Genomic DNA, 27,423 nt, shown 5'->3' with positions numbered 1-27,423 from the left:
TTCCCAGCAACCACATGGTGGCTCACCCAAAGCCTCAGAAGTAATCCGTGTTGGTGCTGGGAAACGTCCTCGCAGGGCTACGCTTCCCTCACATTATTTGGGTTGCATGGGTGCCTGCGTGGCAGGCATGTAAGTATCGTCTAACCAGGCTAGCTGTGCGTGCTGCAGCGACTCCACTGATATGCGCACAGCAGGGGTACATCTATCTGCTCCAGACAGACACCCCCTTTGTCTTGCCCTTTACCCTCAATGTGAAGATACGGACATATCATAAGCCAGGCCAGATTCCTCCTACTGGTGACATTGAGGATTATCCAACAGATAGACGTTGTGCACCCTCTGGGACCATATCTGGAAAACTCCTTGGGTCTCCAGCTCCGGAGGCCAGGATAGTTCACACTAGAGCCAATTCCAGAGAGGAGGAAAGTTGAGACTGCCTTTTTCCAAGTCCCTAAGTCCCCACCCTAACCTGGGGCGGCTCTGCGGGAGCCCACAGAGCTGTGATTAGTTTAAGTATGAGGCAGGCATCTGTTGTAGCTGTCAGAATGACAGCCATGGGGGAAAGACAGGAACTGGCAGGAGCAGGGGCAAAGTCTGTAAGTCTGTGGAAAGTGAGACAGACCTCTCTGTTCCTGGTCAGAGTGAGATGGCCCATGTCATTTCCAGTCTTGGTAGACCCTGGGCAGATGGCGCAGGGAAGGGTCTGCTTCCCTTGGCACTGTACTGCTCACAGCACTTCCTGCTTCGGCTCCATGACCAAGCGGCCCCTCCCCCAACAGGTTCAGGCCTACTGGTAGGTTTTCCCCCTACCCCAACCCTAAACTGGGGAGGGCAGAATGCAGCGGGTGGAGACAGAGGGATCCGCAAAGACTGCTGAAGCCCTCAGCTCTGGTCAAAGAGAGAAGGGAAGGCTTTTTACAGAAGAGATGCAGCAGCAGCAGCAATGTAGACTACGGTCAGGGAAGAGCCAGGCGTTGGGGAAATGGGGAAAGGGTGGCACACGGGAGTGGCACAAGACTGTCAGAGTGCCAGTGGGCTTGATGAGACGCCCTTAGCCCATCTGCACTACTTCTTGCACTGTTTGAGACCATTATGTTGGCAGCCCTGGCGAGGCCAGCCCTGTGAGGGAGCATGCCCATGTATGTGGTGACCACTTGCTAGGGCCCCAGGAGTTGGGTGCAAGTGACTAAGACTGTAGTGCCTGGAAGACAGTCAGGTGTGTGGCCCTGCTGACGCCAGGGTCAGGCTAAGCAGTCCCTCTGTGGTTCTGTTGGTGGACAGGCTGAGTGGCTGTCACCATAGCATGGCAGAGTGCTGCACTCATTGGGAGGCACTGGGACACCAACACAGGCTTTTGGGGGAGGTTCTCAGTAAGCATCATCTGGAGTCACATCAAAGACTCAGTGAGTGTGTCCTTTCCGGGAGTGTCCCATCTCCTGGGGGCCTGTGCACTCCTGACGTAGCCTGCTTAGGCTGATACACCTGTTCCAGTCTTCTTTGCATCTTGGCCTAGCATTGCTCACCTTCAGCACGCTTCCCCCACCTCAAAGGCCCTTCTCCAAGCAGTTGCGTGAGATACTGTGTACCCGCAAGGTCATTTCTTGCTACGCTGTCCAAAGGTGCAGTTAGACAAGCCATGGGACAAATGTGTCTTGTTTTGTGAGCCATCCAGGCCAGGCTGTGGACACCTGGGCCTGCAAAGGCAGATGCCTGCAGGTCTCCTGGCCCTACCACTCAGTCTTCAGGAAGTGGGAAGCCCTTGGCTTCCAACCCTGCCCTTTATCAGCCTTCATGGCTTCCTGCTGTAAAAGTGGCCTGCTCCCCCACCTTGGCGCCAGGACGTCGGGTCAGTGGTGACTCACCCAGCGCCCAGCATGAAGACGCCTTGGCCCTATGTCCTTCTGCCTACCTTCACAGCACTTGTGCCTAGCCATTAGGTCTCAAAACAAGCTGGCTTCTTCTCCAAGAGCCTCACAACAGGGCACACCTCTGCTTCTGGGCCATGAGCTTGCCTCTGCTGAGTTGCTCCACTCTGCAAAAAGTGACACCCCAATCTCTGTGCACCTCTTATACACAGATACAGCATACCCATGCCGTTCCTTGTCATGGGTCCTGCCTACACCTCCCCACACCCTATGTCTTCATCACTCTTACCCTTACATGCTCTCTGTTGCCACCCAGGCCCCAAGTATGTGGAGACCTGCCTCTTCCAGATACTCAAGACTGTGCCCTGTTTGTGCATGGCTCTGGGAAGATGTGCCAGTGTAACTCGTATACATTTCCCACTCTAGGGCCTCAGGAAGGCTCTCCAAGTCCCTTTCCACCCTGAGTGCCTGCATTTCATGGGCTTGTCTCTGAGCATTAGTGGACTGCTAGCAGAACCCTGAGGTATGTTACCCTCCCCCCACCCCCGCTGGGAAAAACTGACCCTCCACCTTCACCACAGTGCACCCTTTACTAGTACATTCCAAGATCTGCTGTGTGTAAAGATGGGAGCTGGAGTCGAGGACACCAGAGTGCCCTTGGCCCTTACATACAGAAGGCTGGTGAAAAAGGGGGGAAGGAAAGGCTGTCTGGGTGGGCTCTTGCTTACAGGGAAACACTGCTCTCCTTTGCCTGTGAGATCTGTAATTCAGCCCTCAGGGCTTTCTGTCTCTGCCTGCTGATCCTGAGTGGAGGTGTGATGGTTAATGTGACACAAATCATTTGACTTCACTGAGGAACTGCTGTCACAGGTTTGGCCTGTGAGCATGTCTGTTAGGGCATTTTCTTGATTGATGTTTGATGTGGAAAGGCCCAACCTACTGTGGGCCATGGCATCTCTGGGAAAATGGTACTGGGTTGTCTAAGCAAGCAAGCTGAACAAACTTTGGAGAGCAAAATGGTAAGCAGTGTTCCCTCATGACTTCCTTCAGTGATGAACTGTGATCAGGACATGTAAGCCACATGAACCCTTTCCCTCTTCCTAAGGTGGGTTTGCTCAGCATTTTAAAATGACAGCAACAGACCGGAGAGATGGCTCAGCAGTTCTTGCTCTTACAGAGGACTTGGTTCGTTCTTGAGCACCCATGTGGTTCACAGCAATCTGAACTCATGTTCAGTTATCTGATACCCTTTCCTGACCTCAGCAGGCACCAAGCATACATATACCAGGCAAAACACTCTCACATAAAATAAATCTAATGAAAAAATTTTAAAACTCACAGCAAGAGGAAGCAAACTAGGACAGGAGTGTAACCCCACGTTCCTCCAGCCTGGACAGCCTGTGTGCAGCCCGAGCCCGCGACAATGCCCCCAATCCAACTTCTCAATCGGAGTCACTGCCAATGGACTGGGAAATCTTGTTCTTGAACAGCAGTTTGTCTGGGGGCCCACCTGCCAGGGATGTCCCCCAGAAGCCCTCCACAGGCTGCTGAGCCTGACTCCACCTCATCATCCTAGATTCTTCTGTCCAGAGACCTCTACCAGAACCCATTTCCCCGCACATCCCCGTGAGCCCTCTGTCGGAGTAGTCCCTGTCTTCTTCCACCTCATATCCTGTGCTCCTCCAGCCCTTCAGGTCCATTCCGTTCCCACCAGCCACAGCCGTTTTTGGAATAGAGGAAGACCAGCATGCTATTCTACTCAGGTCCTGCCTAGGTGTCCAGCATGGCTTCACTGCTCCTCTGCTGGCCTCTGCAAAGTCTCATCCTATAGCCTATGTTGGCCCTGAACTTAAATTGATCCTATCTCAGCTTCTAGCACTTTGCCACCCCTCAGGTGTCAATGGACAGATACAATTGTGTGCTAATCTCTCCCACAAGCAGCCTGAAGGAGAGGCCTGGCTGTTCCCTGCTGTGCCACTGGCACTGCCACAGTTTGCTCAGTGAATAACTCACAAATGACTGAGAAATATTTCGAGCCTTTTTGTGTTTGTGTGGTTGGAGTGACTATTCTGGTCAAAGTCCTGTGGGAGATGAAGTTCCTGGGGCCTCGGGGTGTGGCCTCTTGGCTGAGGGACACTGTCACTCAAGTGAGGTGCGTGTTGCTAACACAGGGGACACCTGATGAACCTGCTTTCCATTACTTTTTTTGTTGTTTTTTGAGACAGGGTTTCTCTGTGTAGCCTTGGCCGTGCTGGAGCTCACTCTGTAGACCAGGCTGGCCTCAAACTCACAGAGATCTGCCTGCTGGGGTTAAAGTTGTGCGCCACCATCGCCTGGCCTGTTGCTCATTTTTACTTCCAGTTGGAGTACACTGTCTCCTATGGAGTGAACCTGTCTGCAGGTAATGAGAGCAGTGGTGCCTGGATCCCCAGGAATTAGAGGTAGCTCAAAGCAGTGGAAATCACCAGTCCTCTCGGGCTCAGCAAATGCTCCTTTGTTGAGTGCTTAAAGGTGATGAACGTCACCTCAGCAAGCCTATGCCACTTCTGAACACAGGCACTCAAGACAGCATGCAGATTCTGTTTAACCACCATCCACTGTGTCATCAGGCAGGCCACAATCTCCCAGGCTCTGCTGAGCAGGTGTCTGGCTGATTGCTATTCATGACCTTCATATTGGGGAAAAGAGTTACACCATATGGCACAGTGGACACTGCCTCCAGCTCACCAGGCTTGACTAGACCTACTCTGTATAGACTTCCCCAACCTTTGCCCAAGCTGGGACCTCCTGGGCCTGCGAGACCTCTGTCTGAGCAGCAGGGCTGGTCTGGGAGCTCAGCTTTGCTGCCCAGATGCCAGTAACACCCTCTCCACTGTGCTGCTTTCATTGGGCTGCGATGCAAGGTGCATTATGCATTAAAACCCTTTGTAGATGTTTTGGGAGCACATCCATACTCCTCCTCATTCAGGGTCAGCTGGGATGGCAGGAACCAAGAGTTTGGCAGAATGAGGTTCAGGTCAGGCTAGACTCAAGGTCGGGTTGAGGGGTGAAAGTGAGTGATGGTTGAAATGGGTTGGGTCCCACCAGCTTGGGGCGACTGCTCTCATGGGTCTTAGCCAGGTCCATTGTTTGGGTACAATAGCTCTCCCGATTTAGGTTCCTCTCCCAACAGGAAAACCATCAAGTCTGCCCATTACTACTGCCCACAGCCCCTTGAAGTTCTGGGTAGACCTCAGGCGCCAAGTACAGCTTGGAACCTGACTTTACCCCTTTTCAGCCTGTTACAGCCCAAGCACCCTAGGGACCAGCCATCTCTCCAGGCATGTAGCTCAGAGTATAAACACAGGTTCTGATCACCAAGGAAACAGTGGCCCACCTAATAAGAGCTCAGTAACATGCAGAGGCTGAGAGACTCCCCCCCCCCCCCACTGCCTAAGAGTTCTTCCTGAAACCCCTTTTGGGCTGGAGACCCTTACCTGCATAGTTTACTCAGACTTGGACAGCACCACCCCCATCCCAACCACTTTACCTAAAGCTGAGTTGATACCTCAGGGTCCCCCAAGAGATCAAGGCACTTTTGCAGAGTGACTGAGTCCTGTGAATGGGACAGATGAGGGCAAGAGGGTTCTGGCTGTACTATCAGTACCTTAAGTCTAAGGAGGCCTTGGAGGTGTGCTGCTTCAGGAGCTGTGTGCCAGCACACATCCCTGCCAGTCCTCTAAGCTCAGGTTCTGAGGCACCACTATTTGTTGGATTGCAGAGTAGGGGGTGGGTTCAATGAGAGGGTCGGTCAACTGTATCACCCAAGCAGTGAAAAAACCCAGGTCAGCTTTGATGGCTAAAAGTTATATCCAGCAAAGTCCTTCAAGAAACAGTGCTGCAAGCAGCCACCAGAGGGGGCAGCTCAAGCCAATCAGTATGCTTGTGGACAAGAACAGTACTTCAATTCACCAGCAAACAGATATGTACCTACAGGTCCTGGATCTCTGAGGCTCAGTCTACTAAGTGTCTGGCTTCTCCTCCACTTACTGTGCCCCCTACTTCTGCCCAGTTGGCCTGACATGTGCTTCTACCTCACTTGTCTTGCTGTTTCCCCACCCCCATCTGGGGTTTACTGGGTCAGGGCAGTGTAAGCGAAGGGCTTGGGGACTGTGTGTTCTGGTCTGTGGCTCCACAAAGCAATGGTACTGAATAACTCCACCTAGCTAAGACCACCAGAGGCGGCTAGGTAACTACCATCTCAAGGAAGTACATACTCTCATGAGTGATCAAACTCATGCTTGCCTATCTCCAGGGCAAAGCACACAACCTTATAGTTCATGTGGGGAGCCCAGTCCTGACAGGGATAAGTAAACTTACAGCACCTCAAGAAGGAGGCTACCTCCTCCAAAGTGCTCCCAAGGCTTTCTTGGAGTAAGCCTGTTGTCCTTGGCTAGGCCCCTGTACTCTTGGAGGCTGCAGAAGGTGCAGAGAGGACAGGAAGGGAGCTTCAGAAGGTAATGATAGGGACACTCTCAACAGACATCACCATTGCCATATACAACACCAACCTGTATTGCGTACATCACCACCCTGGGTACAGCCATCAGGGGACCTCTTACTCTTGGGGTATGGAGAAACTTGGTCCCTCCACCTCAGCAGAGTAACAGAAATGGGTTGGACTAGGGGGAAGTCAAGCAGGTGTTTTGCTCCAATGATCACAGAGCTTCCTCTGTGGCTAGAAGGGGCCCAAGATTTCAGTCACTGTCACAGGCTTGCCTGAAAAGTGTTACATCCAAGGCTTCAGAGACTATATATGCTTCAAGGAGGGGCAAATGAAGTCAGACACCCCTGTCTACACTGACTTAGGATATTCAATTCCAGTTAGGGTGTGCCCAGAGCTTGCAAGGGTTGTGGAGGGGTTGTGGGCCTGCAGGGCTGGTGGCCTGCATCATGCTCTGGTTCCAGTAAGCCAGTGATCTCTTTTCTAAATCAAGGCCTTCCCTAGACTGGAAGAACTCTCAAGAAACCATCCTGCTGGGCGGTGTTGGCTCACGCCTTTAATCCCAGCACTCAGGAGGCAGAGGCAGGCAGATTTCTGAGTCTGAGGCTAGCCTGGTCTACAGAGCGAGTTCCAGGACAGCACTGCCTCAAAAAAACAAAAAACAAAAAAAAAATCAACAACAACAAAAATTCCACAAAATCAAATAGCAACAACAAAAAACCCAAACCCAGAACCAACTACCAACAACAAAAAGAAGCCACCCTTGACCCAGTTCCAGTTACTGTCTATAACACCATGGGTCAGTGCTTCTAACTCAGCCTAAATTGCTGAGCAGAGATCAATTAGAACCTGAGTTATCCACCATGCAGGCAGCAGCCTGTAGAGGGTACAAAGCCACTCTCAGGCCCCCTTTCTTCACTTAGTCCCTATCCTATGCCTCTAAGAAGGGAGGACAAGGAGGAATGCTGGGTTTAACAGGTGCTCCTAAGATGCATGCACCCCACTCCTGCATTAGCAACACCCATTAAGGCCCTGCTTCTTTGGCCTCTGGGGTTTCCTGTAGGGTCCCTATCATCTAGCCAAGCATCTGGTGATAGCTATTTTAAGCACAGAGGCAAAAATCAGAGGGTGGCAAATATCCATTTAGCTGAGCCCATGGCCAAATTATGTGTGGGAGAGGAATGGACTCCTACTGTGGCTGGAGCAAGGACAAGGTGTGTATGTCCCCTGGGTCCTGGGACAGGTGCCAAGATTATGACCAAAGGAGGTGACATGGTCAGAGCTCACTCTCCACCTTCCACAGGGCTTATTTCACTCCTGCTCCAGTAGGTATACAGTTGGGAAAAGCAGCTGGATAGGAAACTGGGGTCCAGGGTAGGCTGCACAAGCTCCTCCTGGGCCCAATAGCTCTGGATGGAAGAACTCCAAGTGGGAGCGCCACCCTGCCCCCCACTGCTGACTTCTCTCTGTGGCCCCACTCCTACAAGCAGTCCCATGACCTCTAAAGACAAGCACACATTCTGCTAAGCTCAGATGTGCTCGGTTATCAGACATCTTGCTAAGTGATACTGTCTTGCGCTGGTGATCACCAGCTTGCAAAGGACGGTGGTAACCACCAAGTACGAGGTTCCTCAATTCAGGCAGCTGGCAAGAAACTTGGATAGTGCAGCCTGCAGGCTGCCTCCCCTACACTCCCCCACTTGCTGGCAGAAAGGCAGTAGGAGAGGATAAAAGAGGCAGAGAAAGTAGGACTTCCTGTCTAATCAGCACTCAAATGTATAGACCAGACAGGATCCCAGTCTAGAATGCAGTCTAGAACCCAATGAATTCCCTCTTCTAAGGTTCAATGTGGTAAGGCCTGGTTCTGTCCCAGAAGACTGCGTAAGGCACTGCTCTGCACTCTGGGAAGACCGAGGCAAAGGGATAATGTGGTAATCTCAAGTCAGAAAAGAGCAGAGAAATGGACAAGTGTATGCAGAACAGGGTCATACAGACCCAATGCCTCCTTGAGCCTTACACTACTGCTGGTGGCAGCTCACACAAGGCTGTGGCCGCAGCCCAGAGGTACCCTTGCCCACTTCACGGATGCCCCCCACTGGGACCTACTCCTCAGTACCTGGGTCTCAACCATTTCAGGACCTCCCACTATGTTACTCACCCATCTTCTAGAGACAGTTTTCACTATCCCCCTCCCTCTGTCCTGACTTTCTTCAACCCTCTCCTTAGTAGTGTGGGACTCAATTACTCCAAACTGGCTCTTGCCCATTGTTCAGCCTTGACAACACCCTTCTTGCTGTCTCACAAGAAAAAAGGCACAGCTGGGGAGAGGCCTCAGCTCCTGTTCCAGGGTACTTGTTTCTATTCCTGAAGTTCTTCTTCTTCTTCTTCCTCTTTTTTTTTTTTTTTTTAGGATTTATTATGTATACAACATTCTGCCTCCATGTATGCCTGCACACCAGAAGAGGGCACCTGACCTCATTACAGATAGCTGTGAGCCACCATGTGGTTGCTGGAATTGAACTCAGGACCTCTGGAAGAGCAGCCAGTGCTCTTAACCTCCGAGCCACTCTCCAGCCCTATTCCTGCAGTCCTTACCAGCCACCCCTCATCCCTGTACTCTCTCTATGCCATAGATAAATCCTGTCACATGTAAGTATACAATCACCCTAAAAATACTCTGGACCAGTGTCATGGCTCCCTCCCATGGTTCGGACTTCACTCCTGTGAAGTTGGCCCCCACCCTAGGAAGGATCCTTGATTCCATAATTCCATACTCCAAAATCCAAAAGTATTTTGCAATCTTCTCCACTCCATATCTGTCCCACCCATCTACTTTCATCAGCAGCACCCCCACACCTCATCATCTCAACCTGGTCCCCACCTCTTGATTTGAAACAGAGACCAGTACTCCGCCCAGGGACTCACATCCAGGGCTGCATCTAGGAAAGGGAGACCCGAGTTAAGTGCACTGAGGATATAGTCCTGAGCTTTCTCGTGAGGAAACAGCTTGCGGGCCTTCTTGACAGAACTCCACATAGGTTGTGCTGGACATTAGCAAATGCATATGGTCTCCAGGTTTCTGCTTTCTGAGCGCTGCTGATGAACTTGATGAGTCCTATGTGAAAGGCTGAGGCCTGTAATGCTCCTGGTGGCTCCAGACAGTGAACAGACTTCAGAGATGGCAGAGCTCATGTCCGCCTCCACAGGAAGCTGCGGCTGTAGTAAAAGGCAGAGGCTCCAGACTATGGCTGCTAACCATACAGCAGTAACTGCCACACATCTTCTGCCCAACACCTATCCGTCCAGGGTGTGAAGGGCAGGCAGAACACTGGCAGCAAGCTAAGACCAAGGTTCTACTTCCTAAGTAAAGCCCCTTTGTATTTTGATCTCCTTATGACAGGAACACACAGAGCCTGCCTGAGGATTTCTGGAGAATCACTGACTAGTAGGGTAAAAGCATGACCAGGCTGTTCTCTGACCATGTTTCATTACACATAAACACACAGCTGGTTTCCCTTGTTGGGCAAAAATATTCCTTACATTGCTCAAAACATGATTCCCAACAGTATGATGGGGCCCCCAATGTGGCCATGGAAAGAGAGCTTCAAATCAAGTGGGGCAGTGCTTGACTGGTTGAGTCCAGAAATCATGCCTGTGAGCCGTGCCCCAGGGCCCATCTGACCCCCACAGATACACTTGGAGTCCAGCACCAGGATGCTGCCTTGAGTTCTACTTAGTAGCCATCATCCTCGTCACCATCACAGCCGTAATCTGTAAAACAGAGGACAGTTGTCAAAGTCCAGGCAGTCCTATGTTGACATGGACACCCACCTTCACGTTTCCAGCTCCCAGCCCCAACTCCATTGCCTTATCTCACAGGTCCCACCACCTGAAGGCCCACCATTTCAATATACTCCCAGAAATCTTTGGGGCTGGTAGACTGGTATGTGCCCTGTGTGGGGGCTTTGGCTCCTTCCTGGGCACTGTAAACAGTATGGCCAACCCAGACATTTCTCTACTGGTGGAACAGTCCCCACTTCTGACTTCTAACACACCCAGAAGCCTCATCTTCATAGTAGATGCTTCACCTTCCCTGTGGAGCTGGCCTTCCAGCCTTTGTCTAGCTCCTTCTAGCATACTCAAAAGCCTCAGATCAATATGGACAATTCTAAGTGTCCTAGTTCCCTTCTTTGAGAGAGGACTTTAGTTTGTAGCCATAGGCTCATATTTGGAAATAACTTGGGTGAATGGCTATATCTTTATTTCTCTGGATGCCCCCTCAAAGTTCTTGTAGTGTGCCCACAGCCGTGTGGCCCTACCCACCATTGCCACCCATCATCTGCAGAGCACTGACGCAAGGCTCTCCATCCTCTTCTTCAGCGTCCTCCTCATCTGCATCCTCGTCAGGATGGTAGGACACAGGGCCACTCTCCACCAAGACAGCTGATGGCTTGATTGGTTCAGTTCCCAGGGCAGGGGAACTTAAAAGCAAGGCCTGGAAAGAGAAGGCCTGTCTCTGGGACAGAAGCAGAGTATGTGCTGCCCTCCTGACTGTAAGGGACCCTCAGGCTTTCTCTTCAGAGCTCCTGCCCCACATCTGAGCTGGCCAGAGGATCAGTCTGCCCCCTAGTACCCACTAGTTCCTTCTGGCTTCCTGGGGCTATGAAGTTCCAGCCCTCCTTTCCCCAAAAGCTGTTATCAACTGAGGAAAGGAGGGCCCTGTGGCATGCAATCTAGCCTCTGCCCACATTAGTCCACAGTGGCAGTTAGCTTACCCTCAATCCCAGAGCAGCAGGCACAGAGCTTGCCTGTACCATTGCCTGCTCACTTCCGTGAGCTTTAGGATTCTCATACCCTGAGCTTTAGGATTCTCTGCTGGAGCCAGGCCAGCACTGGTGCAGAAACCAATTGGGCCTCGCCCTGCCAAGTCTGATAGCAACTTGAGTTCCCGAGGCCCTGTCCCAGCTGTGCAGGACAACATACCTCTCCCACAGCTGCCTTCTTAGCTGGCTGTGTAGACACCAGAGGCCTCAACCTGAAAGTATAAAAGCAGTTTCAGTTCAGGTAGATGTGGGAGAGAGAGAGGGTGAATGCGTGTGCATGTCTGTGTGTGTACCACGCAGAGACTGAGGCCCTGTCCAGGAAGGCTCATAGTCTATAGTCATAGTTCATACCTGCCTGCTGACCATCACTGACTAGCAGGACTGAGGCCCTTGACCAGGCAGATGCATGGTCTCATGGCAGGTCCAGTTGCACTCTGGAGCCCAGCCTTGTTACTCCACAGGTATACCTTTCCAGAGACACACAACTTTCACTACCTTTGCTACTATCGCACTGGTCTTACCTGAGTCTCTCTTCCTATCCTTAGGCTTCCTTCTGACCTTAGGTCTCACCTGTTCCTCAGTTTTACTACCGGGAACACCACTGTTACTGTGTTTGACCTGCTGTCTTGCATTAATCAATGCCTGCCATCACTCTGTCATTGATGGGACATATATAAACACAATATAAAAAAGCAAGTTCCAGCTGGATGGTGGCGGGGCATGCCTTTAATACCAGCACTCGGAGTTTGAGGCCAGCCTGGTCTACAGAGTGAATTCTAGGACAGCCAGGGCTACACAGAGAAACCCTGATAACCCCAGAATTGGAAGATTCACCAGGTGCCTCCCTTTTTGGCTATGTAGTAGGCACCCCAAGGTCAAGGCACTGAACTATCTTTCTACCCCTTGGACAGATATGTGAGGCCAGGAGCAGTGACTATGTGCAAGAGTCCATGACACCTTTCCTGGTCAATCTGTACCCAGGGAAAATGAGGAAGAGGGATAGACAGTTATGAAGAAGAGAAAGAGGTGGACAAACCTACACCTGCCCCCACCTGCCTCACAGAACCACCACTTCACTTTTACCAGCAGTACCTCCATCTTGGGCCTGCCTTCAATGTCCCTAGGACTTCCAAACACAAAGGTACCTTAGACATCACATCCACAAGGAACAGAAAGGGGGGAGGGGCCTGGAGAGATGACTCAGAGGTTAAGAGCATAGGCTGCTCTTCCAGAGGTCCTGAGTTCAATTCCCAACAACCACATGGTAGCTCACAACCATCTGTAATGAGATCTGGTGCCCTCTTCTGGCCTGCAGAAAGAACACTGTATACATAATAAATAAATCTAAAAAAAGAAAGGAAGGAAGGAAGAAAGAAAGAAAAGAAACAAAGGAAAATGGGTCACCCATTCCAGAGGAAGACAGGCACAATGCCATCTAGGTCAGTGTAAATGGGCTCTGGGCATGGGAGGCTCAAGACTTCTTTCTTCCAGGGCGCAACTATGTAAATAGGTAAATCATAAGCTGGGTGGTGGTGGCGAATGCCTTTAATCCCAGCACTCGGGAGACAGAGGCAGGTGGATCTCTGTGAGTTTGAGACCAGCCTGGTCTACAGAGTGAGTTCCAGGACAGGCTCCAAAGCTACAGAGAAACCCTGTCTCAAAAACAAAAACAAACAAACAAAAAAACGGCCTTGAATCATGCTCTGTGCTGGGCCCTTTGAGGCCCAGTCCTGCCCAGCTATGACTGGATATTCTGATGACACTGAAAAGAAAATCTCGTAGTAGGCAGATGGCAGAGAATACCTTAGCCAGAGAGCTGAAGCCTTCTTACAGGAGTTAGTGGCCTTTTTAAGCCCCATGTACACTCAAAAGCAGCCGGCCAAGCCTTAGAGGGGCCTGTGACTGCCTCGAGAATAAGTGCAGCACGCCTTACACAGATCAAAGCTTCAGATCCTGTAACAATCCCTATCAGCGACAGGCTGCCGTCAATCTTTCAGTCTTGACCATAGATGCTCCATTTTCATAAACACCCCATGTCCTACACACAGAGCAGGTGGGGGTTATATGTGGGGTCTGGGTACTGACTCTACTGAGCTGAAGCCTGCTTGAGTCTAACCTGGGAACGCCAAGAGGCTTTGTGTAAGCCTGGAGCACTGGATCCATTAGGGTAACGCCTTCCTAGAGGTAGATGCTGGAAACTGAACTTGGGTATCTCTTAACCACTATAACCATGGCTGGGCTTGAATTCACCATCCTCCTGCCTCACCCTCCTGGGTACTATAATAGCTTTATATTATTAAGGAAGAAAACAAAACTCTACCAACAGCAAAGGGGAAGAAACACAACAGAGACATACAAAGGATGTCTGCTCCACTAAGATAGAAGAAAGCACGCCTGACTTTCCTCCTTGGAAAAGCTATGGCTAATTCAAACATGGAGACTGAACAGGCAGCACCTAACAGTTTTGGCAGGTGGATGGTCCACACTGGATATCCAGTCTATCTCTAGAGACAAGGGAAAGTTGGCAGCTACCACCCAAGAGTAAAGAAGACCACATGCAGCCACCCTCAAATACCCCCTTGTCAAGCTGCAGAGGAACACTGACCCACCATGCTGAGGCCCTTGACTGGATCCCTGCCTCCACCAGAGATGTCACTGTGCCTGCATCCTCTCTCTCAACAGAGCCAATGGTGCAGCCTCAGAAGTACAGAAGGGGTGTGGGTATGGGAGGGCTGGAAGAACCCATTAGCACTAAGTGTCCAACTGCTTTCTGGAGATGGAGTAGATCCTGCTGCTGCCAGAAGCCTCTTAACTCTGGGACCCAGAAGTAAGGGTGGGGGGTCAGGACACCCACATCTGGATCAGATGGGCTTGTTAGCACTCAGCAGACAGTGGGACAAGTGTGGCTCCTGAAGCTCTGGCTGCAAACAACAGCCAAGATGGGAGCCTAGTCCTCTGCTGGCTTCTTTCCAGGCAGACACCCAGTCCAAAGGGGAAGAATAGTACCTCTTCCCCATGCTCGTCCCAGGGTCAGCACTACTCCTGCTAGCTGTTCTTTTCCTTCGTGACAACTTCTTGTTGCTGGCATGCTCTGGGGGCTGTGAGTCCTCTCTGGATGGGCTGCCCCCACCCTTGCTGTTAAGGTCCCGCAACACACTGTAGTTGATCTTGCTGGAGATTTTCTTCTGTTCCAGCATCTTTTCAATAGCCTCCCCAGCTGTGCTGGCCAGGATTGGCTCCCGGCGTTTGCAAGACTTCTTGGGCTGAATGAAACACACACACAAAAAAAAAATTCCTGTCATATGCTAGCTTCATACCTGCCATCTACCCTTGAGCCACAGCTGTTGCCCATCTGGACAGGCACAGAAAATTGGCTTGGATCTCTCCTGTATCTTGGCAGCTCCCAGCTCTGACACTGGTTACCCTAGTTCCTGCATATCTATGCTTCCTAGCAAAGTCTTTCTTGTCTACAGAAAAGGAAAGTACCTCATACAGCATGGAACATGATGCCTGTTAGCATGGAGTTTTGGGACCCACTTCCCTGCCAAGTCTCTAGTCTTCCTTTGAGGCAAGTACCACTCATTCTCTGAGCCCCCACCCTGGACCTCGGGTTTTGCCAGCATCACATCTTCTCACTTGGCTCCTAAAACGTTCAACAACTTACACTTGGGAGGCTGAAACCCCAAAGGGAGCAGCTGAGCCAAGTTACCAAGACTGTCCACCTGTTATCAAAGAATATAGGGACTCTCGTGTCCTCAACAAGGACCTGAAGCCCATGAAACAATCTGAGTCCAGTCCTACATCTCACTTCGGTCTCCTTAGCTCTTGCGCAGGATATCTCACTGTAAAGCTCCATGGTCCAACCATCTATGATGGAGCAAGCAATAATAATAACCTGGCAGCCAGGGATGTGGGTCCTATGGCTTCCACTGCCTGTCCCAGTCAGGCTCCTATGGACACAGGGGAGAGGTGTTCCCCAAATGGTTTCCTCCTGTTAGCCAACCCTAAGGCTGAGTTAGGCAGTCCTGTCAAGAGGTACCCACCTTGTGCTCCTTATAGATACCAAGCTCCTTTTCCTTTGCTATTCTTGCTTCTTTCTCTGTAAGATGAAAAAACAGTGGGCCTCAGCAAGGGACATATCCTGGGACCTGGGGAGAGTTCTTGGATGTGTACTTACCCCTCTGCTCCCGCAGGTACTCAGCATTCTCACGCATCCACAACTCAGCTTTTACCCGGGCTTCTGACTCGTTCAAGATGTACTGTGGGAAGCACAGTGAAGCGGCTTCAGATCTTTGAGGTTGAGTTCTGACATATGCCAAGATCTCTCAGCAACTAGCTTCCTATTTATATGCTTAAATTGCTAAAGAAAGGATGTGGGAAAGCCTTCCTTCAAAGAAACCTGTCAGTCCTTTGTCCTCCTCTGCCAAGTTTACCCTGCAGTCATAAGCCAGTATTCGTAGTTCCTAGGCCTTGTTAGATCTCTAAGATACATAGCCAAGTGTTAGGGTATAGTCTGGGGCCCCTGGGATTTGGGGATTAGAGACATCCAATATATTTGTGATGCAATGGGAGCCAAGGCCAGATGCAGAGCTCAGGGCCTTCCCAACATGGTCCTGGTTGGGTTGTTTGAGGTTTCAGAGGAAGGACACATGACAACTGAGGCTGCTTTGGAACGGAGCTTGGAGGAGAGAGTCCAAGGGTCATGTCTGAATCATAGGCACTACAACTTGAGACTACTCACCTATCATGGAATGTCTGAGAAAGCCACAAAGCTCAGAGAGGCTAAAGGTGAATAATAGGCCTGGAACCTAGTTCAACCACACTTTACCCTCCATAACTCTCAACAACTGGGGACAAAGGGAGCAGGGGGCGGGGGGCTTACTCTGTCAATTTCAAGGTCATCGATGCCACTGAGGTCCAGCTCCCCGTCTCCTGAAGTGTCTTCTAGAGAGAAGAACCCCATCAGTGTCACACAGGCTGCCCTAGTAGATGCTGCTCACCATGGGGATGCTTGGGACTCAGGGACTAAGGGCTGGGGCAAAGGGGCTGCAAGAACCTCCTTTGAGAGAATGTCACCTTAACACTTGCCCATCAAGAAAAAAAAAATCAGAAAAAAAAGGGGGGGCCAAGAGGTGGTGGAGCACATCTTTAATCCCAGCACTCAAGAAGCAGAAGCAGGTGGATCTCTGAGTTCGAGGCTGGCCGGGTCTACAGAGTGAGTTCCAGGACAGCCAGAACTGTTTGTTATATAGAGAAAAGAGAAACCCTGTCTAGAAAGAAGAAGAAGAAAGAAAACAGGTACAGGGAATATTTCCTGTGTCCTCAACAAGAAAATTAAGCTCAAGGACTAGGTGACAAGCTGCTAGAAGGGTCTAAGGTGGAATCCAGTATCTTACTCTTCTAGATGCCAGGCAACCCCTTCACCATCCCCACTTTCACCCACCTAATGGCCCACACAGCTGGGACTTTTGAGGTGTTGTCTTCAGCTCTTAAGGCTGAAACCCTGGGGTAATTCATTAGTGGTCAGACCACCCACCCCTCGAGGCTCTCTGAAGTCTGTCCCACTTCCCTTGCTTTTCTGCTCTGGGTTCCCTATGCTCAGGTTGACAAGTCCCTTTGTATTGCTCTAAATTACCTGCTCCCTCAAAGCAGACACTCAACTGTCCTCTACATACTTGGTCCACAGGTGAAGCATTTTGCCTCCCCAACTTAGGTCTACCCCTCATATAGCCCTACCCTCTAGCAAAGGTCAAATCTTCACCTGGTCAGGAGAGCAAAGCCAGATTACAAGGCCAGCTGGCACATACCCAGCTCTTTACCCTGTGTGATGGTTAGTTTTAGATGACATCTTGTCACACAATTTAGAGTCACCTGAGTATCAACTGAAGCAACATCTTTATCAGGTTTGCCTGTGGGCAAGTCTGTGGGGGCACTGTCTTGATTGTTAATTGATGTAGAAAGACACAGTTCATTGTGGTGGCGGCATTCCCCAGGCAGGGGGTCCTAAACTAGGAAAGACAGGAGAAAGCTAGATAGGCGTAAACCAAGCAACGATGTGTTTGGTTTTTGTTTTTTGTTTTTTTCCTTTTTGCTACTGAGTATGGATGTGATGTGATTAGCTGTTAGAGTTCCTGCCTTGACTTCCCTGAAATGATCAAGGATAACCTGGAATTGTAAGTCACAACTGTTCCCAACAGTTGCTTTTGACAAGATATTCACCACAGCAAGATAAATGAAACTAGCGCACCCAGGGACTGTTGACTATTGTGCAGGGGCCTAGCAGTGCCTCACCCAAGCCCGTAATTATGGTCCAATCCACAGCAGGGACCCTTCAGACTATAAACTTTCCCTGTCCCAGAGCACTCACTGGGGTCGCCACTTGGGGAGGAGATGCACTCTCGGATGGAATCGGAGATGCCCAGGCTGGCTGCTGTGGGCAATGGGCCAAGTAAGGACTCCAGGGCGAGGGGCCTGCTGCCCCCATCAGGACCTTGTGCTGCTTCCGAGCTGTCATCATCCCCCAGGAGCTCTCGATAAAAGTCCTTGTTCATGTGGCTGGCAGCAGCCTCCAGCTCTTCATCCTCCGTGTCTTCCTCACAGAATGGGCTGGATGTGGCGTCCTCACCGGAGCCTAGGGACACACGATTCGCACACCACCTGTCAACCAGGCAGAAAGCCAGAGAGAGCCCACTTTTGTAACAGAAACATTTTTTGCAAAGCTGCAAAATAACCAAGAATACAAACACTACCAAAAAGCATGCCTTTTTGTGCAACAGAGAAAGCGTGGTCCTGCCAGCAAATGGTGCTGGTTGCCCACAGGCAAGAATGGCCTGGCTTATTACTCATGCTCTGTGCAAAAGCGGACTTAAATGTGGTATCTGAGAGCGTAAGAACATTCAGGAAAGATAAAGTTTGTGATCTAGGTTTAGGCAAAGATACCTTCAACAACACTAAAGCAGAACCCATGAAACATAGATTAAAAGATTTTGAAATAATTATGATTTTTTAAAAAAAGAATTATAATGTCTGTCCTGTGAAAGACACTGTCAAGACAAAGGTGAGCTGTAGCTTCTTCTTAGATAATGTCTGCAAGGACAGTCTAGAACATGTGAAGAGCGCCAGTGCTCCGAAAACACAGAACCCAAGTAAAAAGACCTGCCAGTATAGAGCACATGAGGGGCACAACAGCAGGAGACGGCTCAGCCATGGAGTCCTGAAAGACACTCCAGCTAGACCAATCAGAACATGAGAGCTGTACTCTATGGTTTCAGTCTGTTGAAAACTCACGTTGGTGACCTCATCAGAGAGGATGGAGAGAAGACAGAGGTACTGACCTCATGCATGTTGACAGTGGAAGAATAGTGGTTACTGCTGTGCAAATTTTTTGCCAACACCACCTCCCAGACCCAGCAATTCCACTCTGCCCAATAGAAGGGAGATCAATATCAACAGGGACTGCATACAGGTTTATCTGGAACTAACCCGAATGCACTCAACAGGAATGGTAAGCACTTCACTGCACTTACGGCAACTACACAATACAAGGACCATGCTATCAGTGGGCAACACAAAAGTAATGCTGAGGAAAGACAAGGGCACACACTATGTCTATAAAAGACTTACATACATACAGATGATAAATGGGCTGACAAAGAAATCAGAGAAACATCACCCTTCACAACAGCCACAAACAGCATAAAGTATCTCGGAGTAACTCTAACCAAACAAGTGGAAGACCTGTATAGCAAGAACTTTAAATTGTTGAAGAAAGAAATTGAAGGGGCTGGAGAAATGGCTCAGCAGTTAAGAGCACTGACTGCTCTTCCAGAGGACCAGGGTTCAATTTCCAGCATCTCACTCACAACTGTCTGAAAATCCAGTTACAGGGGATCTGACACCTTCACACCAATGCACATAAAATAAAGATAAATAAATCATAAAAATTTAAAAAAAGAAAGAAATTGACGAAGACACCAGAAAGTGGAAAGATCTCCCAGGCTCTTAGATAGACAGAATTAACATAGTAAAAATGGCAATCTTACCAAAAGCAATCTACAGATTCAATGCAATGCCCATCAAAATCCCAGCAAAATTCTTCACAGACCTCAAAAGAACAGTACTCAACTTCACATGGAAAAGCAAAAAACCCAACATAGCCAAAACAATCTTGTACAATAAAAGAACTTCTGGAGGCATCACACAGTCCCTGACTTCAAACTCTACTACAGAGCTACAGTACTGAAAACAGCCTGGTACTGGCATAAAAGCAGACAGGAGAACCAATGGAACCAAATAGAAGACCCGGATATTAATCCACACACCTTCAAACACCTGATTTTTGACAAAGAAGCAAAAAATATCAAATGGAAAAAAGAAAGCATATTTAACAAATGGTGCTGGCATAACTGGATATCAACATGTAGAAGAATGAAAATAGATCCATATCTCGCACCATGCACAAAACTCAGGTCCAAATGGATCAAAGACCTCAACATAAAGCCAGCCACACTGAACCTTAGAGAAGATAAAGTGGGAAATACACTTGAACACATTGGCACAGGAGACCACTTCCTAAATATAACCCCAGCAGCACAGACACTGAGAGAAACAATTAATAAATGGGACCTCCTGAAATTGAAAAGCTTCTATAAAGCAAAGGACATGGTCAACAACACAAAATGACAGCTTACAGAATGGGAAAAGATCGTCACTTACCCCACATCAGACAGAGGTCCAAAATATACAAAGAACTCAAGAAATTGGACACCCAAAGATCATATAATCCAATAAAAAAAATTGAGTACAGACTTTAACAGAAAACTCTCAACAGAGGAATCTAAAATGGCTGAAAGACACTTAAGGAAATGTTCAACATCCTTACTCATGAGAGAAAAGTAAATCAAAACAACTCTGAGTGCCGGGAGGTGGTGGCGCACGCCTTTAATCCCACCACTCGGGAGGCAGAGGCAGGTGGATCTCTGTGAGTTCGAGGCCAGCCTAGTCTACAAAGGGAGTTCCAGGACAGGCTCCAAAGCTACAGAAAAACCCTGTCTTGAAACCCCCCCCCCAAAAAAAAACAAACAAACAAAAAAAAAAACAACTCTGAGATTCCATCTTACACCTGTAAGAATGGCCAAGATCAAAAACACTGATGACACAGGCGATGAAAGGAGACAGAGACAGAGACCCACATGGGAGCACCGGACAGAAATCTCAAGGTCCAAATCAGGAGCAGAAGGAGACGGAGCACGAGCAAGGAACCCAGGACCACGAGGGGTGCACCCACACACTGAGACAATGGGGATGTTCTATTGGGAACTCACCAAGGCCAGCTGGCCTAGGTCTGAAAAAGCATGGGATAAATCCGGACTAGCTGAACATAGCGGACAATGAGGAATACTGAGAATTCAAGAACAAGCGCAGTGGGTTTTTGATCCTACTGCACGTACTGGCTTTGTGGGAGCCTAGGCAGTTTGGATTCTCACCTTAGGAGACCTGGATAGAGGTGGGCAGTCCTTGGGCTTCCCACAGGTCAGGGAACCCTGACTGCTCTTCGAGCAGATGAGGGAGGGGGACTTGTTCGGGGGAGGGGGAGGGAAATGGGAAGCGGTTGCGGGGACGAGGCAGAAATCCTTAATAAATAAATAAATTTAAAAAAAATGAATGGTTATATCTCAATAAAAAAGAGTCCATCTTAAAATTATATCTAAAAAAAAAAACACTGATGACAACTTATGCTGGAGAGGTTGTGGGGAAAAGGCAACACTTCTCCATTGCTGGTGGGAATGCAAGCTGGTACAGCCCCTTTGGATGTCAGTGTGGTTTCTCAGAAAATTAGGAAACAACCTTCGTTAAGACCCAGCAATACCACTTTTGAGTATATATCCAAAGGATGCTCAATTGTGCCATAAGGACATGTGTTCAACTATGTCATAGCAGCATTGTTTGTCATAACCAGAATCTGGAAACAACCTAAATGGCCCTTGACCAAAGAATGGATAAAGAAAATGTGGTACATTTACACAATTGAGTACTACACAGGAAAAAAAAAATAACGACATCTTGAATTCTGCAGGCAAATGGATGGAGCTAGAAAACATTACTTTGAGTGAAGTAACCCAGACACAGAAAGACAATTATCACATGTACTCACTCATTAGTGGTTTTAAAACATATAGCAAAGAAAATCAGCCCACAAATCACAGTCCCAGAGAACCTAGGCAACAGTGAGGACCCTAAGATCTGATCTACCTGGGTACTAGAAACAGACAAAACTCCTGAGTAAATTGGGAACATGGGGACCTTGGGAGAGGGTTGAAGGGGAGGGGAGAGGCAGGGAAGGGAGCAGAAAAAAAATGTAGAGTTCAATAAAAATCAATAAAAAAAGGGTTATGTACAAAAGCCTAGAAAAGACTACTAATTCAACGACAGAAAGCAGCCATTGGTAACCTGGAGTAGGCGAGAAGGGTGGGATTGCTTTACAAAGCACACAATGACAGAAGCGGTGACAGGTCTAGTCTCAGTGACCGAGGTGCTGGCTTCTCCCTACACCACACATGTCCATAGGCAAAGCTCAAAAATTAAAGGCACTTTAGAACCAAACACAGTCTCTAGTATTTGCATTATACATTCTAATATTTGATCTGAAAGTCACACCTCTGCCCCCAGCCTGTACAATCTGACCCAGAATACCCTGCCTGTGTCCAGTGGCTTTCTGCTGTGCTCCAAAACCAGGATGTGTGTGAAAGGAACAGATAAAGTTTGAAAAAAAGTAATAAAAAAATTACACAAAGCCGGGCGGTGGTGGCGCATGCCTTTAATCCCAGCACTCGGGAGGCAGAGGCAGGCGGATCTCTGTGAGTTCGAGACCAGCCTGGTCTACAAAGCTAGTTCCAGAACAGGCTCCAAAGCCACAGAGAAAACCCTGTCTCGAAAAACCAAAAAAAAAAAAAAAAAAAAAAAAAATTACACAAAAGACAGGAGGAAAAACAGCTAAAACCAAGAAAACGCTACCAAAAATGCTTACTTCAAACCACTAAAGGAAAAAGGATGCTCCAGATTGAATCAGGCCACCAAACACAGTTTCTGCTGTGTTGGAGAAGTTCTCCAGGTAGACATAAAGTGAAAGAGGAGGACAAGCAGAGACTTAGTGACACAAAGGCCTATGTGTGCCCCAAGGGACAGGCTAAGTGCCCTGGTAGAAGATAAGTCTTAGGAATCACAGCAAGGCAGCAGCCATCTCTCTGTATATAAGAGAGCCACTGGGGGAAATCATAGTGAGGGAAGACCAGAGCTCTGAAGAAGAGCCACCATGTGGCAGGTTCTCAATATCTATTAATAGTGAAAGTGGGACATGTCATCTCACCTCTGTGCCCATGACACAAGGTGCCTCCCTGCAGTGTCTACGGATACGTCATGCTTAAGAAGTACCAAGTAGGAACATACCAGCAATACATCCTGATTACTGCACAATACAAGCAGCAGTTAGTAACCCTGTCAGAACACACCTTACCCCCAGAATTTCCATAGCTCCCTCACATGTGGAAGAGAGGAACTATCTTGAGGCTAAGAAACTGCAAACATGACAATTCTCACTGAAGTTCAGTGCCCCAAATGCAGTGCCCCAGTCAGCAGACTCAGAACAGAGAAGTCAGACAGGTGATCTGGAAGGTGGAGTAAAATGAGAAGGAAGGAAGAAGCCAGGCAGGAGTAAGTGACCTAGTAAACAGTAGGCAGCAGGCTACGTACATGCAAAGGACAGCTAGAAAATGAGACTATCCAAGTTAAGAAAAGATCACAAAGAAAATCACTACACAGAGAAATCAAAAGCAGCAAACAACTCTGTGAGCAGACAGGACCAAAGCCTTGGATGGGAACGAGTGCAGAGGCCACTGAGGCCCCAGTGTTGCCTTCCAGGAACCAGGGAACTCAATGGTGTGATAGTCAGGACACTGGATGACATTCACCCACTGTAAGAACTCTTGTGGTCTCCACAGATACTGGAATCCTCTGGAACTCTCATTTGCAGGGAGCTAGGAAAACTCTTGATGGCAATGAGTAGGCATTTACTCACCATGACAGGTAAGGGAACAACTTGCTTAGTGCATGTACTAGTCCATGGGAGCTGGAGTGAGGATATACTGCCGTCACCAAGATCAGCTAGATGCTGCAGGGCCAGGCAGCCTCAAGAAAGAAATTGAGAGCTGGTAGAGAACAGCACTAGAATCACTATGTGTAGATGACAGAATCAAGTACTTGGAAAATCTAATGACAAAATGACTGAAAACTAGTATGAGTGACAAGAGAGCTCACACTGCACACAGAAGTCAGGGAGGAAAGAGACTGCTTGTAACAGCCACACAGAAGGCACCAGTGTGGTGCTAACACAGGAGCAAAGCCCAAACAGGACAGAAAGACAAGCTCAGCAGCTTTCCCCAAGCTGACAAGTGAGGCAGACCGGGGGTTGAGAAGGGTGGCTAGGTGATACTAATGTGGACACGGGACACAAGCAAACACTGAGGGGAAGCACAAAGGACATCACACTTGCCTGGCATGGCACAACATGTTAGCACAGTGCCAGCATGATGGGCAGAGAGCACAGCCGAGCAATCAGAGGGATGCCCAGAGTAGCTTCACCAGACTACGTCCCAAGGAAGGAAGCAGACATATATACCTTTATTCTGAACAGCCCAGAAGAGAACTATCTAGCAACACAAACGGTTACAGCAGTTCTGAAAAGTCCACACGGAGATATGTGTTCAACAGGGGCAGACAGCACAGGGGCATGAGTAAGAGCCATGGCCTTACAAAATAGCTCAAACGGCCAGCAGGGCTCCCAGTGCCAAACATGCAGGGCTGTGGACAGATGGAGAAGACAGGAGAAGAGTGTCCTGGGGTAGTAACTTGATTTGTGATTCTGTGCTTCAGTGCAGGGAATGACAAGCAGACTGGGGTGGGGTCAAGTACCAGTGAGTAGGGCAGGTCAGGGCTGCTGGCCTAGGGCCCTCAAGGCCCTTAATGGCAGGGAGGACTCACCATCCTTTGACAAGTTGGCAAGAGCCCCTTTTGCCTTTGGCCGGCTGTTTTCTAGCTCAATTTCAATAGCATCCTGGTAACTGGATATTTCACCTAGAGTAACAAGTTAAGAGCAAAAAATAAGCACCGTGATTTTCTACCAAAAAAGAGCACACACGTGAGAACTGGTTAGTTACCTTCGACTTCTTCTAGCTTTTTTGACAGGACCTGTTCCAGCTGAAAGACAAAGGGGTCTTTGGTAAAGAGTCAAAGCCCAAGGCCTCATTGTTGACAAGGCTGTGGGGTGGTCAGAATGGAGCTGTAGACCTGCCCTCTCCTTTCGAACAGGCATATAGGTATTTAGAAAGCCATTTAGGTATTTAGAAGCAGTATTTAGAAAGCCACCTTGACCAGAAGGGTCAGGTCTGTCCAATGTGCAGAATGTATCCTTGAGTTACCCAAAACTCAGCTGCAACCCAGCTCTGACCCTCTGACCTCCCTGCTGACTGCAGTCCTAGTATGAGCACAGTCACAAGCTCAGCGATAATGAAAGGAAGTCTGGCTACAGTGGTAGCTGCCTTAGAGGACAAGGAATAAACCAGAAACAAAGCTTGGCTGTGGGAACAGGCTCAATGGGCCAGGAATGAAAAGCTCATCATGAGCCACAATGTGCTTCGAGGCTTTACACATGGCACATCTCTAAGACTCGTTCTCAAGGCCCAAGAAGACCAAGTTAGCAGCCCGGAGAGTCCAACAGATATAGGAACGTTAGAGAGCAAATCTTCCTAAAAAGCTCAAGTGTAATGGGTATGGAGCCACCTGCTTCATGCGCAGCTTCCTCTGTCCAGCTGTGTACGAAGGAGGGTCACATTCCTCTTCAAGGTCAATCTTCATAAACTCATCAATGGTGAGCTGACTAGTTGGAGTGTCTTCAAATTCTGTGAGCCTAAGACATAAAAGCAGAGAAAAGCCCATGGCACTCTCGCTACTTCCACGTGCCCACCCCTGGTTCTGGTGGAAGAGTCTCCAAGGAAGGAGGCCTACCCACCCATCAGCAGAGTACAACTCTTCTGGGAAGCCAACACAATTTAAATCTTACCAACTTTTCTGCATTTCTTTAAACTAAAAATGTTTAGTTCATTTATGTAGGGAGGGTGCTCACGTACACAAGCATGCATACATGCCACAACACACAAGTGGAGGTCAGGGGACAACTTGTGGGCTCAGTTCTCTCCTACTATGTGGGTCCTGGGGACTGAACTTAGGATGTCAGCTTTGGCAGCAAAGGCAATGCCTTGACTTGCTGTGCCCTCTTGATCTCTCCATCTTCAGGCCTCACCTCCAAGTACCGAGTATGAGCACATACTGTTGGCTAACATTTGTTTACTTTCTTTTGTGTGTGTGTGTGTGTTTTTTTTTTATTAAAACAATGAGTCTCAAGGAGCCCAGGCTGGCTTTGAATTGTCATGTAGCTGAGAATGTCTTGAACTCTTGATCCTTCTGTCTCGAGGTACCTAGAGCAGGAGTTATAGAAGTGCTTGGCTACATTTTTATTTATTTTTTGTTTGTTTGTTTATTATTTGAGGCAGGGCTTTTATTTGTGTGTAGCTCTGGCTGTCCTGGAACTCTCTATATATGCCATGCTGTCCTCAAATTCAGAGATACCTGCCTCTGCCTCCAAAGTGCTGGGATAAAAGGCATTCACTTACAATTTTTTAACATAACTTTTTATTGATTCTTTGGAAATTTCACATCATGCATCCCAACCCCACTCATTTCTCAGTCCCTCCATATCTGTCCCTCATCCCCGCAGCATCCCCCCCAAAGAAAATTTTAAAAATTAAAACCAAATCAAACAAACAAAAGCCCACTTTGTTCCTTCATCTTTCCCGACTCTTCAGCACCTCTTCATTCATCTCAGTGGCACTGGAAGCTGTGGTGTGTCACACCACAAACCCTTTTGTTACTCAGCTTTACTTGCAAATGTTCATTGCAATGAGTTGTTGGTCTGACTAGGGCCTCTGGCTCCTGGTACACAATCAATACTGGACTCTTGCAAAATTCCTCTCTGATACCCTACTGTTGCCTCAAGTCATGGAGATCTTGCAACTATGCTCATACAGGACCAGTCCCTTCACACACTCTGGCAGGTCATAGACGCAGTAGATGTTGAGGTAGCCAACTCAAAGCCCTGGCTGTAGGTCTGGGTGCTAGCTGATTTGGTTAGCCCGGGCTGCCGGTACCTCCCCCACTGCCTTAGGTAAGGTGAAGTCAGCTTTTCTATGGTCACGCCATTAGGGCTAGCTCTCCTACAACCGTGGTGAGGAGTGGGGACATCTCTCACAAGTGTGGGACCAGCTCTCCCATGAGGGGTGGGGACAGTTCTGTTACAGTGGCCAGCAAGAGGCAGGACCATCTCTTCCAGAGCCAGTGAAGGGTGATGTCACTCAATTTTTAATAAAATAATAAAATAAAATCAGCTTAACAAGATGGATCAACACTTAAGATATTAGCTGCCGAGTCTGATGATGTGATTTGAGCCCTGGCACCCCCACAGAAGGAGAAACAGTTCTGTCAGTTTGTCTTCTGACCTCCACATGAATATGCACACATACACACTACTACATTTTTAAAATGTTTTAATTTAAAAAAAAAAAGAGGCTGGGTGTGGCACAAGCCTTTATCTTAGCAGTTGGGAAGCTGAGACATAAGGATCTCTGTGAGTTCCAGGTAGGCCGGATTACAAAGAGAGAGACCTGTCTTAGAAAAAAACAATATGTGAGCCTGGCTCAGCATATAAAATTGCTACGGCCAAGTCTGATGACTTGAGTTCAATCCCTAGGAACAACATAGAAGGATAGAACTGACCTCTCCCACATTGTCCTCTGATCTCATTGTGTGCAGTGGCATATGTGTATATGCATGTGCACACATACACACAAATAAATAAATGTAATAACTTTTAAAAAGTAATTTTAAAGGTATTAGAGGCAAAATACTTAAAATGATTTTTCAATTTGCTTCCAGCAGATGCTCTCAGCAGAAATGGTCAACAAGTGTTGAAATCTGTGATATGTATATCAGCAATGACAAGCTTCCTAGCAATTCCTTGGCATGTTCATCTTGCTCAGGTTATCCACATGAGCTGGGAGCAACCTGTTGAAAGCTGTGCACAGAGTCTGTGGCCCATGACAGATATGGTGAGGTTTAACTAACTCTAGCAAGAAGTCACGCAGCC

The 27,423-nt window shown here is 48.6% G+C and overlaps 1 protein-coding gene across 3 annotated transcripts in view; it reads right to left on the bottom strand.

The window, feature by feature from the left end:
* Window positions 1-6,995: 6,995 nt before the first annotated feature.
* Brf1 (BRF1 RNA polymerase III transcription initiation factor subunit) overlaps window positions 6,996-27,423 on the bottom strand; it is a 52,443-nt gene continuing 32,015 nt past the window's right edge. For 2 of the 3 annotated variants that reach the window (XM_041633064.1, XM_041633067.1), the window contains 11 exons: window positions 25,005-25,131; window positions 24,383-24,422; window positions 24,207-24,299; window positions 17,539-17,802; window positions 16,054-16,115; window positions 15,349-15,430; window positions 15,215-15,270; window positions 14,178-14,434; window positions 11,332-11,383; window positions 10,672-10,843; window positions 6,996-10,119 (listed from right to left, as the gene is read on the bottom strand). In XM_041633064.1, coding sequence (XP_041488998.1) covers window positions 10,082-10,119; window positions 10,672-10,843; window positions 11,332-11,383; window positions 14,178-14,434; window positions 15,215-15,270; window positions 15,349-15,430; window positions 16,054-16,115; window positions 17,539-17,802; window positions 24,207-24,299; window positions 24,383-24,422; window positions 25,005-25,131 — 1,243 coding nt within the window. In that variant the 3' untranslated portion in view covers window positions 6,996-10,081. The remainder of the gene's footprint in view (window positions 10,120-10,671; window positions 10,844-11,331; window positions 11,384-14,177; window positions 14,435-15,214; window positions 15,271-15,348; window positions 15,431-16,053; window positions 16,116-17,538; window positions 17,803-24,206; window positions 24,300-24,382; window positions 24,423-25,004; window positions 25,132-27,423) is intronic. The other variant, XM_041633066.1, reaches the window with a different exon arrangement.

Source organism: Microtus oregoni, unplaced genomic scaffold (assembly GCF_018167655.1).
Source record: "Microtus oregoni isolate MIOR12 unplaced genomic scaffold, Mior012 000043F_ref0000047, whole genome shotgun sequence".
Lineage (NCBI taxonomy): Eukaryota > Metazoa > Chordata > Mammalia > Rodentia > Cricetidae > Microtus > Microtus oregoni.
This window is presented reverse-complemented; position numbering and strand designations above follow the sequence as displayed.